Source organism: Loxodonta africana, chromosome 12 (assembly GCF_030014295.1).
Source record: "Loxodonta africana isolate mLoxAfr1 chromosome 12, mLoxAfr1.hap2, whole genome shotgun sequence".
In the NCBI taxonomy this organism is placed as follows: Eukaryota; Metazoa; Chordata; class Mammalia; order Proboscidea; family Elephantidae; genus Loxodonta; species Loxodonta africana.
Genome location: NC_087353.1, coordinates 100,971,968 through 100,984,796, shown reverse-complemented (window position 1 = coordinate 100,984,796; position 12,829 = coordinate 100,971,968). Strand labels below are relative to the sequence as shown.

Here is a 12,829-nt window from a genome sequence, read left to right as displayed (position 1 = left end):
TAGCCAACTTGGATGATGTTAGACGAAATTAGGAGGCCCTGAGTGTTGTAAATGGTTAAGGTGCTCCTCTGCTCACTGAAAGGCCCACCCAGAGGCATCTTGGAAGAAAGGTCTGATGACCTACTTCCAATAAAGCAGACTTTGAAAATCCTATGGCGCACAGTTCTACTCAGACACACATGGGGTCGCCATGGGTTGGAATCAACTCGAAGGGTTTTTTTTTTTTAGTACTTTCATTTTGAGTTTCTTAAGCTCTTTTAAAGCTACGTGTTGGCTAACAGAGAAGGCCTGTGCAATTGAAGTGATTGATTTTGTGTTTAATATACAACCTCATCATTTAATAGCTTCTGGGTAGAAAGAAAAGTTGGAGGCCCACGTTAGTGGCGTTCATACTTGTTGTCTAGAATGGATATGTCAGATCCAGCCATGTTGTCTTTCTGCACATCTGCATTTGGAAAGTTAAGACAGTTGTGATCGCAATTTCAACTCAGCGTTCTGTTACTGACTGTGGCATCAGAGGACCCGGTGGGGTGACATGGTGTGTCTCTTATTCATGCCAACTGATGTCATGCCCACGTGAAAATCTAAGGGCTTTTAGTTAAGCATTGCAGTGTCCTTTAATTCTGCAGTATTGTTCTATCATCCATGAATTAATCTCAACTGTGTTTTTCTGTGTTGTATTTGCTCATTGTAAAAAATAAGAATAGAAAGAGTAGAAAGAAGCAAGGAAAATTATTTGTAATTTCACCATCTAGAGGCAAAATGACATTTCATTGCTGTTTTGATTTGAATTTCTTTTGTTACTAGTCGGGCTCTACCTATTTTCGTATGTTTGTTAGTCATTTACAGCTCTTGTCCTCTGAACTGTGTGTTTGTGTTCTTTGCTTATCTAATTATGTTCTCTGGGTTTTCATTATTGAATAGTATCAGATCTTTTATAATTATTGCAAATGATTTTTGCAGTTTGCTATTGTGTTTTTATTATTTTCGAGGCGCAGAAGCTTGCAATTATTAAACTGTTGCTTTTCAGCTTATAAATTCTTCAGTATTCAGTGTTTATATGAATATTCACTTACGTTTTTATTTTATTTTCCTTAGGTTTGGAGTTCTAGGTGTAGCTACTTTATGTGAAGTGTATTTTGAAGTGTTTTTTAAAGGGAGTCACTTTTTCCCTGATAGACTATAGTCCCAACACCATTTATTGAATAATTCTTTCCTTACCCTTTGGTTTCTGGTACCTTCTTTGCATATACCAAATTCTCTAAGAGTGGATCTGTTTCTGGTTTCTTGGCTCATTTTTGCTTGTCAGTCTGCTTGTTCTAGGGCCGTGCTGATTGAATTATCATAGCTATATATTGGATTTTAACATCATATATGTGTCTATTTTTCCTTAATTCTCTTTTCACCTCAGAGGTTTTTTTTTAACTTATTCATATCCATCTAGTCTTTCAGGTCCAATGTTGAAATCATTTGTCTTGCACTAAAACTAGTTCCATAGAAATCTTTTAGAAAGTAACATTTATAGTATTTTTTAAGCTGTAAAGTAATACATGTTTAGTGTAGACAATTGGAGGGAGGCCACACTGAAGTATAAAGGAATAATAGAAGACGTCAAAAATCTCTCCACTCAGGGAAAGAGTGTGCTGTCTCATTAGGGGAAGAGCAGCTAGGAGTATATAGCAAGGTGTGTATAGGATTTTGTATGAGAGATTGGCTTGGTTTGTAGGCTTTCACTTAAAGCACAATAAAAATTAAAAAAAAAAAAAAATCTTTCCACTCAGAGCCTCCTTGATAAATAATTCCTTCTTTTTTTCAGAAGCTAAGACAACAGGTTTTGGGGTCAAGTAGATTGGGGTTTAATATCTAGCTCTGCTTATCACGCACATGACTTTGGGCAAGTTGCTCTGAGCCTCAGTTTTCTCATCTACAAAATGGGAATATGTATATTATTGGCTCATTGTGAAAAGTGGTGAAACTACGTATGCACTATAAAGTTGTAAGCATAGGGCCTGGCACATGGTGGGGCTGACAGATGCAGGTGCGCCCTGCTAGAGGTCAGCTTTCCATCTTGCTTCTTCCATCTCCCCTGGGACCAGTGGGCTAGCCCAGTGCTTCTCTTGGGAATGGTGGAGGGCAAGAGAACCCCTCTTGAGGCTCAGGCTTGGAGCTGGTGCACGGCGCTGAGGCCTCATTCTACTGGTCAGAGCAAGCCGTCTGGCCAAGCCCAGATCCAAGCGGTGGGGCATAGAGTCTGCCTGTTTAGTGGGGAAAATTATAAAGTCACATGGCAGAGGACGTGTTTACAGGGAGGGGTGAAGGATTGGGGCCATTGATGTATTTTGCCAACTGTAGAAAGGAGCCCTGGTGGCACAACAGTTAAGCGCTCGGCTGTTAACGGAAAGGTTAGTGGTTCAGACTCATCCAGCGGCTCCGAGGGAGAAAACACTGATGATTGATCTGCTTCCGTAAAGATTACAGCCAAGAGGACCTCATGGGGCAGTTCAGCTCGGTCACATGGAGTTGCTGTGAGTCAGAGCTGACTCGACAACACCCAACAACGGTAAATAAACCAAAAAAAGAACCCCCCCCCCAAAAAACCCAATTGCCTTTGAGTTGTTTCTTAGTCACGGTAACCTCAAGCGTTTCAGAGTAGAGCTACACCCGCAGGGTTTTCAGCGACTGTGACCTTTCAGAAGCAGATCACCGAGCTTTCCTTTTGAGGCGCGTCCAGGTGGATTGAAACTACCAACCTTTCAGTTCGTAGCTGAACGCTTAACTGTTTTCACCATCTAGGGACCCCACACGGAGTATAAGAGGATCTGCTAAATGGTTCTAGAAGTTTCAGGAGAGGGAGGTCGACTAAGGTAGACAGGGCCAGGTTAGGACAAAGCCAGGTCTGCAGGGGCTGGCGTGTTGGGGGAGAGAAAACCTTCAGGGAAGAGATTCTGGGTGGAGGTAACAATAATAAAAATAAAGATGGAGTGGCGGCCCAGACGTGGGAATAAACAGACGTGTTTCCAGGGTCAGCGTCAGTGAAAAGACGGGCTTGACTGGCCAGTTCAGCCAGAACACTAAAAAGAAAAATAGCTATTTTGGTAATAAATCTTTCATTTCTGTGCTGAAGTTACGGGATAACAACCTTTAGAAGCAGACTGAAGCTCTGTCACGGGCTGGGGAAGCCAGGTTTGGGCTGAGAGTAAAGGGTTTTATGACCTTCAGTTTCCACGAAGAATCCTACTGGCCACAGTTTGGAGCTGCGGGGCCTTGAAATACGACTGTTTATTGTTTTTTTGCATCATTTCCTAATGTCTTTTTGCTCTTCCTGTAGCAGTTGGGGCTGTCTCCTCTCATTCCACTCACCTTAGAAAGGTTAAAGGAGAAACCCTGTGTGTGAATTGTTTGGCCAGCATTCCCTTACGTCTTAAGCTTGCTAAGGCTTTTTTCATGCTGGCCTGAAACTGTCTGCATTAATTTACCCTTAATTGTTTTCAGAAATTCAGTTTCTGAGCCATTGCTTAATAAAATTCTAGGTTTTTTTTTTTTTTTTATCTCCAGTTGTAAGCAGCAAGATAAGCTACATCACACCCTGACAGATTCATGTACTGACCTGAGAACCAGAAGGGTGCCCCCCGATGTGTGCATGGGTCTCTGTGTGCGCGTGCACGTGTGCGTGTGCTCGTGCACTTGTGTGTGGGTGTCTTCCCTTTCCGTTAGAGAAAGCAGTGCTGTGCAAAGCAAGGAACTGTGGTCAGAATGGAGAGTTAAAAAAGGCATATCCACCGCTTTTGCTTAAAAAGGCTTCTAAAGGTAGAGGGAGGCAAGCTGGGTGTCTTTGCCCATGTTGGGGCCCACTGTTCCTCCTTGAGATTGGTATATCTGCCACCTGGCCAAGGGAGAGCTGAGCCTCCTGGACTTTCTGTCCTTGAAATGTAACTCTTCATGACTCAGAGAAAAAGCCTTCCTAGGGGGCATGGAGAATCAAAAATGCCTTGGAGAACATTCCAGAATAAATGTTTATGGGAACCTGGCTGGCACTGAAGGCATGGAAGGTTTGTTGAGCCCACAGTGTTTGAAAACAGAGGCGGAGCCAGCCGCTGGTCAGACTTGGCAGGGGCTTGCACACTGAGGATGGTGCCCTCTGATGGTTGTCGTGTGGCCCAGGGCCTGGTTCATGCCCTCCTGCAGTGCCTCTGTGGGGCCAATGTTGTTGTTAACTGCTGTGGGGTCAGCCCTGACTCATGGCGAACCCATGTGCTACGTAATGTCACGCTCTCCAGTCCTGCACCTTCCCCATGAGTGGTTGCCGATGGAATGCTTGTTATGAATTAAGTTGTGTCCCCTAAATTACGTGTTGTAAAGCCATATCCCTATAAAACCCGTTACTGTGATGTCGATTCTGACTCACAGTGACCCTATAGGACAGAACGGAACTGCCCCATAGAGTTTCCAAGGAGCGGCTGGTAGATTCGAACTGCCAACCTTTTGGTTAGGAGCTGAGCTCTTAACCACTGCGCCACCAGGGTTCCTTATCCCTAACCTGTGGATATAATTTCATTTGGGAATAGAGATTTCTCTGTTATGTTAATGGGGCCATAGGAGTGTAGGTATGTCTTAAGCCAATCAACAATCAATTTTAAGATATAAAAAGAGCAGATGAGGCACTGAAGCAAGCCAGCACAGATGGGGGAAGACAGATGGCACGCCACCTGAAGATCGCCAAGGAACCCAGTAACAGAAGCTGAGAAGAGACAAGGACCTTCCTCCAGAACTGACGGAGAAAGCCTTCTAGAGCCGGCACCCTGAATTCAGACTTCTAACCTCCTCAGCTGTGAGAAAACACATTTCTGTTCATTAAGGCCCCCCCCCGCCCCCGTGGTACTTCTGTTATAGCAACACTAAGAGACTAAGAACACCTCGTGGTAGGGTTTCAGTTGGCTGATTTTTAGAAGTAGCTCACCAGACCTTTCTTCCTGGTCCTTCTCAGTCTGGAAGCTCAGCTGAAACCTGTTCAGCGTCACAGCAACACTGACAGGTGGCGGCTGTGCAGGAGGTACGTTGGCCGGGAACTGAACCAGGTCTCCTTCATGGATGGCGAGAATTCTACCATTAAACCACCACTGCCCCCATTGGAAGCCAATGAGCAGTATGAATTCTTTACCCAGAAAGCCAACAAATACTCACATACCCTCAACAGCATGCATTCAGTTTCTGGGGATTTCCCTGGAGGCTCACTGGACCCCAAGATATGAACCCAAGCATGGAGCAGGCTGACTCTTGAGTCATAAAACTGGCCCCAGTAAGATGATAGATGGGACACACAGAGACTCAAACACCAGAGTAGGCAGTTTGTGGGGGTCACGGCTCTGTGTGGAACGGCAGAACTCAACCGGGGGAAATGAGACCCTCAGCGAAGTGTGCATTTCCCCTGGAAGGACAGCCCCGAAAGAGGGGCCTCAGGCGTCTCAGCCGCTCTGCCCCTGCACCTCGTTCTGCAAGGTTTGCTGTTGCTAAAAATGACCCTGCTGCTTCTTAGGACTCTAGGAAAGGCTTGCTGAGGAGGGAAGAGAGAGGGCTGGTTAATGCACTTGAGTCAAACTGCTTTCAGAATTTGAGCCCTGATTAGTAAATCGAGGGAGACAGCAGGGAGGTTGTGTTCAGAACGGCATCTTTTAAGTGTTGAGGTGCCATCGCCAGAGTTGTAATTGCAAGAAGAAATCAGTGATAACTTTGATCATTAGAAGAGCGAGGGAATAATCGAGAAGGAAGTAGGTTTCTCATTTGTTTGCTCAGTAACCATTTATCTGCCAAGCATTGTGCTAGTCTGGGGAAACTAAAGGAAATACGCGCCGCACTTACCACCACCGTCTGTCAGTCTGTCATACTGTGGTAACTTAGGGGTTGCTGTGATGCTGGAAGCTACACCACCAGATTTCAAACACCAGTGGGGTCATGCATGGTGGACAGGATTTAGCGGAGCTTCCAGACAAAGACAGACAAGGAGGAAAGGCCTGGTGATTACTTCCAAAAATTAGCCAGTGAAAATCTTATGGATCACAACTTACTTCCTTTGTACATATCATCAGGAAAGAGCAACCGCCGGAGGAGGATGTCATGTTTGATGACACAGAGGGACAGCAGGGGCATGGGGGAACTTAGGTGAGATAGATTGGCACAGTTGCCACAACAATGGACTCCAACATGCTGGGATTGTGAGGATGACACAGGACGGGGCAACGTTTCAGTTTGTTGTACATGAGGCCCTGAGTCGGAGCCGACTCGATGACAACTAACAACAACATGAGAGGTCGGAGTGGACATACCCAGCAGGAAGCTGAAGCTTGAGTGGACGTCTAGACTAAAGATGTGGGTTTGGAAGTTACTAGCATTCGGGTAAGAGTTGCAGCTGTAGACTTGAACGAGGTCACCGAGGAGGAGTGTATGAAGTGAGAATAGCAGAGGGCAGAAGAAGGAGCTCCGAGGAGTTTGGGAATTTAGAGGACTAGCAGCCTGTCAGCCAGACAGAAGGAGTGGCCAGGACAGATCCCCTGGGAGGAAAGTCAGTGGTGGGGGTCGGGGAATAGAGAGTGTCTCAGGATCCCAGAGTCAACAGTGTCTATCCGCAGAGGGGCAGCAATGTCAAATACTGCAGAAATGAGCCCACTGAGTTGAGGTAGGGAAGTGTCTGTTGATTCTGGCCACTGAGGGGTTTTAGCAGAACAGGATGGATGTTGCTGTTCTTAGCTGCTGTCAGGTTGGCCCCCAACTCATGGCGACCCCATGCACGACAGAATGAAACATGGCTCAGTCCTGTGCCATCCCCGTGATCGGTTTCGAACTAGATCATTGTGATTGATAGCATTTTCATTGGCCGATTTTCTAAACTATATCGCCAGGCCTTTCTTCCTAGTCCATCTCAGTCTGGAATCTCTGCGGACACCTCTGCTGTAAAGCTCAGCATTATAACAACATGCAAGCCTGCGCTGAAAGCCAGATAGTGGCTACGCGTGAGGTGCACTGGCTGGGAACCGAACTCAGGTATGGGGATGGAAGTCGGAAATTCCATTTGATGCAAATGGTTAACGCAGTCAGCTGCTAACCAAAAGTTTGGTGTTTCAAGTCCAGCCAGAGGCTCCTTAGAAGTAAGGTCTGGAGAGCTACTTTTGAAAAATCAGCCACCGAAAACCCTGTGGGGCTCAGTGCCACTCTGACGCACATGAAGTCAGCATGAGCCGGAGACAAGTAGATGACATCTGGTTTTTTATTTTAGGGTTTTTTTTTTTTTGGAATGATGATGAAAATGGAGACTCTAGAAAAGGAAGAAGCACCTGCCTGAGACACTGCCTGAAAGGGCAATCGCAGGAGTCCTTGGTTCCCACACCTCCAGTAGCAGTGGAAAGAGTGACGGGGAACGTGTGTCTGTCCCCAAGCCCCAGGCCATAACTTCTTGTTTTCTCCTTGGACGGCGGCTGCCCTCGAGATAGTCAGGTGGTGTTTTCTGACTGAAACTTCCTGTTCAGTCTGACTCCTGCGATTGAGCCTTTTTGTTTCCCTCCACTTGCCTTCCGGCGCCCAGGGGACGGGGGGCAGTGAGTGGCCGAGAGGACCGGGCACTGATAGAGCAGGACTCTGCTGTCTGTGCCGAAGAAGCTTTAGTGACAAGCTCCCTAATGCGTGTTCTTGGAGACTCTGAAGATGAGAAGAATTCAACCCGCTATGAATTCTCAGTGCTGTTCAGCCTCTCAACAAGCTTAAAAGGTATTCTTCTGGAAGAAAAAAGAAGGGAACCCAATGCCTTCCGTGTGTTCAGGCGCGCTGTGGTTGCTGCTCTCCCCTGCGTCCTTGGCCAAGGTGGTCAGATCCGGCCCTCAGATCAGCTCACCTATCCCCTGTGCTCTGTCCCCTTGGCTCATCCATTATGTGTGCTGTTGGGACATCCAGGTGGCACTTGGCATTCACCGCCTCGCTTTGCACACTGCCTTGTTAGTCCTGTTGAACATGCTTCACTGTCACGTCCTGGAGCTCTCATGGCAGGGTTCGTGTTCAGGTAGTGCATGGTAACTGCTCCCTGCCCCCGGCTGGGGCAGACGTTGGAGTCAGAGACCTATGGACGTCTTTGCAACTGGGGGCCAAAGTAGAGGTGAGCAGCCATGAAGGTCCTGCTGATCGCCCGGGCAGTGATGGGCAAGGTGAGCCCAATGATACTGGAAACCCAGAGAAGCCCTGAAAGGGGACCAGGGAGTTAGGTCTGGAGCTCAGGTCCGAGGGCGCCTGCCTGGGCTGGCCCTGATCTCCCCCTGAGTGCTCGCACAGGCGCAGCTTTCATACTGGCCGTTTGCTTTTGACCTGTGCAGAGGTGAGGCTCCCCTGAGCTGGCCTGGCACAGGGCCGCAGAGCTGCAGGGCGCTTTAGTAGCAGGACTTTGCTTCTGACCTGTGCAGACAGAGGTGGGGCTCCCCTCAGCCAGCCTGGCACAGGGCCGCAGAGCTGCAGGGCGCCTTAGTAGCAGGACTTTGCTTCTGACCTGTGCAGACAGAGGTGGGGCTCCCCTCAGCCAGCCTGGCACAGGGCCGCAGAGCTGCAGGGCGCCTTAGTAGCAGGACCTTTGCAACGGGCTGCCGTGGCCCGGGGCAGGGCTGCTCTCTCTGCCTGGGTCCTTCAGTTAAGGGGCTTCTGCTGGCACCCCAGGGTGGGGGGAACACCACCCCAGGATCCCTGCTCAGACTCACAGCCTGATGCTAGGAGCTGTGCCTTTGTTCCCACCATCCACATCAGGGCAGGTGGGGCTAGCTTCTGCCCATCCACTGAAGGGAATTTACCTGCCTGGCCTGGTGCAGGAATTCAACCTGTACTTTGCCCCAGCAGGCCAAGGATGTGGTGCTGCTGGCCATGAAGAACAGGCTCCTAGGTGAGTATTTAGTGCAGAGGTGAGGAAGCTGAGGCTTAGGCCTATAAAACAACAAATACTGCGTGATGCAATTCACTGTCAAAGCACCCTTGCCCCTTTTCACACTCAGCCATACGTCTAAGTTGTGTGATTTAGGTCAAGCGACTTCACTTCTCTGGGCCCCTACTTACTCATCTGTGAAACGGGAACGATAATACTGCCTACCGCATAAGGTTGTTGTGAGGATTAAATAAGACAATACAGTATATGGAAGCTTCCAGCCATTTCTGGCACATAACCAGTAATCACTTGATTCCGACTCCTCGTGACCCCACGTGTGTCAGAGTAGAACTGTGCTCTGTGGGGTTTTTAATGGCCGGTGTTCTGAAAGGAGATTACCAGGCCTTTCTTCTGAGGCGCCCCAGGTGGACTCAAACCTCCAACCTTTTGGTTAGCAGCCAAGCACTTAACCGTTTGCACCACTCGTAGACTCAGTTGCAAGGGTCTGAAGCAGAAACTATTAAAACAAAGGACCAAAGAACCCAGCTCCGAGCAGATGGGTGTGTAGCGTGGGTGGCATATGCCCACGTACATATGCCCGTGAATAACGGGCTGAGAAATGCAGCTGACCCCCCACCAGGCCCAGGGTGACTGCTGGCCTCTGGCCTAGGGGGCTTGGAGGGACCCTCTGGGTGCCCTCCCCCGAGGGATCACCACGTAGTAAATGAGATGATTCCTGCTGACTGTCGTGAGCCCGTCAATAACCATTCTAAGCTCCGTGGCAGTCCCCAGAAGTGAATTTACAGCTGCGTGGTAAAAATGAGGCTGCGTGATCAATGACTCCCTGAGCAGCCTCCTCCAGGAGACACAACGTATATTGTAACAAAACTTTATTTTCTTCCGAAAATTGCCTACATGATTAATACGGCCCGACACAGCCCAAGCTGCTCGGCATAAAAAACAGCCGTCTTTGTCTCTCGCTCTTCAGCACTGTTCCTGTTCCCCTTGCATTGTGCTGTGTGTTGTGTAAGCTCACACAAGAAGAAGAATGTGTTAACGTGCACATCTCTGTGTACCGTTAGGTTTCTGCTGGGTGTTTCCGATATGGCTTGGACTGAGCCTAGAATAAAATTCCCCAGGGCTGCCTGGTTGTGTTGAGGTGCTGCTCCGACTGGTGTGAATTCATGTCTTACATCACTGGAGCCCCAGACCCTTGGGAGGGCCAAAGCTTTCTGGTCCTGGATGAACAGGGTTCGTCTCTTTAATCTCCATCTCCAGGGGTATGGGTGTTGCTGGATATTATTAGGAGGGAGGTCCACTTGGGCAGGCAGTCCCATCTTCTACCCCCAGGGAGATTCTAGGAACACTGTAAGAGGGGTTAGGGTGTGTTGAGTAGGAGGTAGCATCTCTGGGTAATGCCGATGATTAAGCACTGGACTACTAGCCTAAAGGTCGGCAATTTGAACCCACCCAGAGGTGCCCCGGAAGACAGGCTTGGCGATCGGCTTCTGAAAGGTCACAGCCTTGGAAGCCCAATGGGGCAGTTCTTCTCTGATGCACATGGGGTCGCCATGCCTCAGAATCAACTCAAAAGCAGCTAACAACAACGACACAGGCAGAAGACCTCCTTCCGTTGTGAGGTCGTTTGCATGTGTGTTGAATGTCCTCTTCTAGACCGTAAGCTCTGTGAGAGCCGGCGCCTCCAGTGCACTGTGGGGTACGTAGTAGGTTCAGTAGACATCTGGAGTTCCCCAGAAACAGACCTGAAAACAAAGGTTTGGGTGCAGGCAGTTTATTTGGCCACCACCCATCTGTCTGTCTGTCACACTGTAGTGGCTTGCATGTTGCTTAGATGCTGGCAGTTTTGCCACAGGTACATCAAATACCAGTGGGGTCACACATCGTGGACAGGTTTCAGTGGAGCTTCCAGACAGACTAGGAAGAAAGGCCAGGTGATTGATTTCTGAAAATTAGCCAGTGAAAACCCTATGGATCACAACAGAAGATTGTCTGATATAGTGCTAGAAGATGAGCCCCTTAGGTTGGAAGATGCTTCAAATACACAGCGGCCACAAGAGTAGACTCGAGCATACTGACGGTCACAAAGCTAGCACAGGACTGGGCAATAGTTGTTCTGTTGTCCATGAGGTCACCGTGAGTTAGAGCAGATCGACAGTAACTAATAACAACAGTAGAGTCTATTTGGGAGGCAAGGAGAACACCTGCAGGAGGGTGAGGAAGTAAGACTGAGAAGGGAGGGGTCCCCAACAGGGTATGTTGTGTCGATCACTACCGTGGGTAGCTAGAGCCGAATCCCACTGGACACACCCTGGGAGCCAGTGTGAGCCCTACTCCGAGTTCATCCAGGCTGAGGGAGCTGGGGCACCTCATACACCAACTCCCAGCAATCTTTGGGTGAGAGCTGTTGGGAATGGGCTAATTGCCTCCTAAGGTGGCAGCAAAGTAGGCTCCCGGCAAGGGAACACAAGTGCTAGGAATCGGAAGTCAGGCAGGTGTGCAGGGAAGCGTGGGTGAGCCAGGAGACACCTGTGCGTGCAAGACTGATGCTTCCCCATTCCATTGGGGTTGTAAACGGGGGGAAGTGAGGCTGCATCCTTAATACTGTCCTCTCTAGGGTTTTTTTTTTCCAGGCTCAATTTTTTACAAAATTTATTTATTACTGCTGTTGAGAGCATACGCAGAAGAACATACATCAATTCGACAATTTCTACACGTACCATTCAGTGCCACTGATTACACTCTTCAAGCTGTGAGCTTATTCTCACCCTCCCTTTCCAGCCTGTTCCTCTCCAGTAGCATAAACTCACTGCCCCCTAAGTTTCCTGTCTAATCTTTTTGAATTGTTGTTGTCAGTTGGATCCCAAATAGACAGTTCTTAAAAGGGTACAAGGCTCAAGACAGACATCCTTTACTAGTTAAGCTAAACTGTTGTTTGGTTTAGAGAAGACATCAAGGAATATTTTTGGTTTAAGGTTTAAAGATTATCCCAGGACATTTGTTTAGGGGGGTTCATCCAGCCTCTGCGGCTCTAGAAATTGTTTCTTTGAGAATCTGAAATTACGTTCTTCATTTTCTCCGGTTTAATCAGGATTCTTTTATATATTCTTTGATCAAAATGTTCCATAATGTTAGCTGGGCACCATCTACGTCTTCTGGTCTCATGGCAAAGGAGGCAGTTGTTTATCGAGGCAGTTAGCCAAACATTCCTCCATAATGTTTTATTCTTGGTTCTTAGCCAAGGAGAGGCCAAGAAGGAGCCAGGGATGAATTCCTTGGGGAATCTGTATGAAGACTTGTGGGAATTGCTAGTGTCCACTGTAGCACCGTGCCTTCATCTTTCCTGACTGCTTTCACCTTGCTATCTTCCCCCAGGTGCAAGGAGCTGAAGTACTCCAAGGACCTGCCGCAGATCTCCATTATATTCATCTTTGTGAACGAGGCCCTGTCGGTGATCCTGCGGTCGGTCCACAGTGCTGTCAATCACACGCCAACACACCTGCTGAAGGAGATTATTCTGGTCGATGACAACAGTGATGAAGGTATGGGGCAGCCAGTCTGTGTGGTGCTTCCTGAGAGGAAGGTGCAAGCACCCCAGGTCAGGGGGCAGGGGGGAGTCATGCCCATCCCAACATGAGCCCAAGTGTCTTTTTCTCCAGGTCCCTGGAGCGTATCCGGGGAGTGGGAGGTGTTTTAGAAGAAGACACTCAGGCAAAAGCTGGTTCGTTATTCCTTGAGTTTTCTGGGGGTTTTAAGAATAAATTACAGGTTCTGTATCTAAATTAATTTCTCCTCCAATATTACCCAAAGTGGAGTCCCCGGGTGGTGCGAATGATTAATGCACTCAGTCGCTAACTGAAAGGTTGAAGGTTTGAGTTCACCCATGGGCACCTCAGAAGAAAGGCCTGGCAATCTATTTCTAGAAGA

General features: G+C 48.3%; 1 protein-coding gene across 1 annotated transcript in view; it reads left to right on the top strand.

Moving 5' to 3' along the window:
- The window catches only part of GALNT17 (polypeptide N-acetylgalactosaminyltransferase 17), a 538,869-nt gene that overhangs the window by 254,278 nt on the left and 271,762 nt on the right, over positions 1-12,829 (top strand). Inside the window, exon 3 of the mRNA XM_003416636.4 lies at positions 12,278-12,444. Coding sequence (XP_003416684.4) covers positions 12,278-12,444 — 167 coding nt within the window. The remainder of the gene's footprint in view (positions 1-12,277; positions 12,445-12,829) is intronic.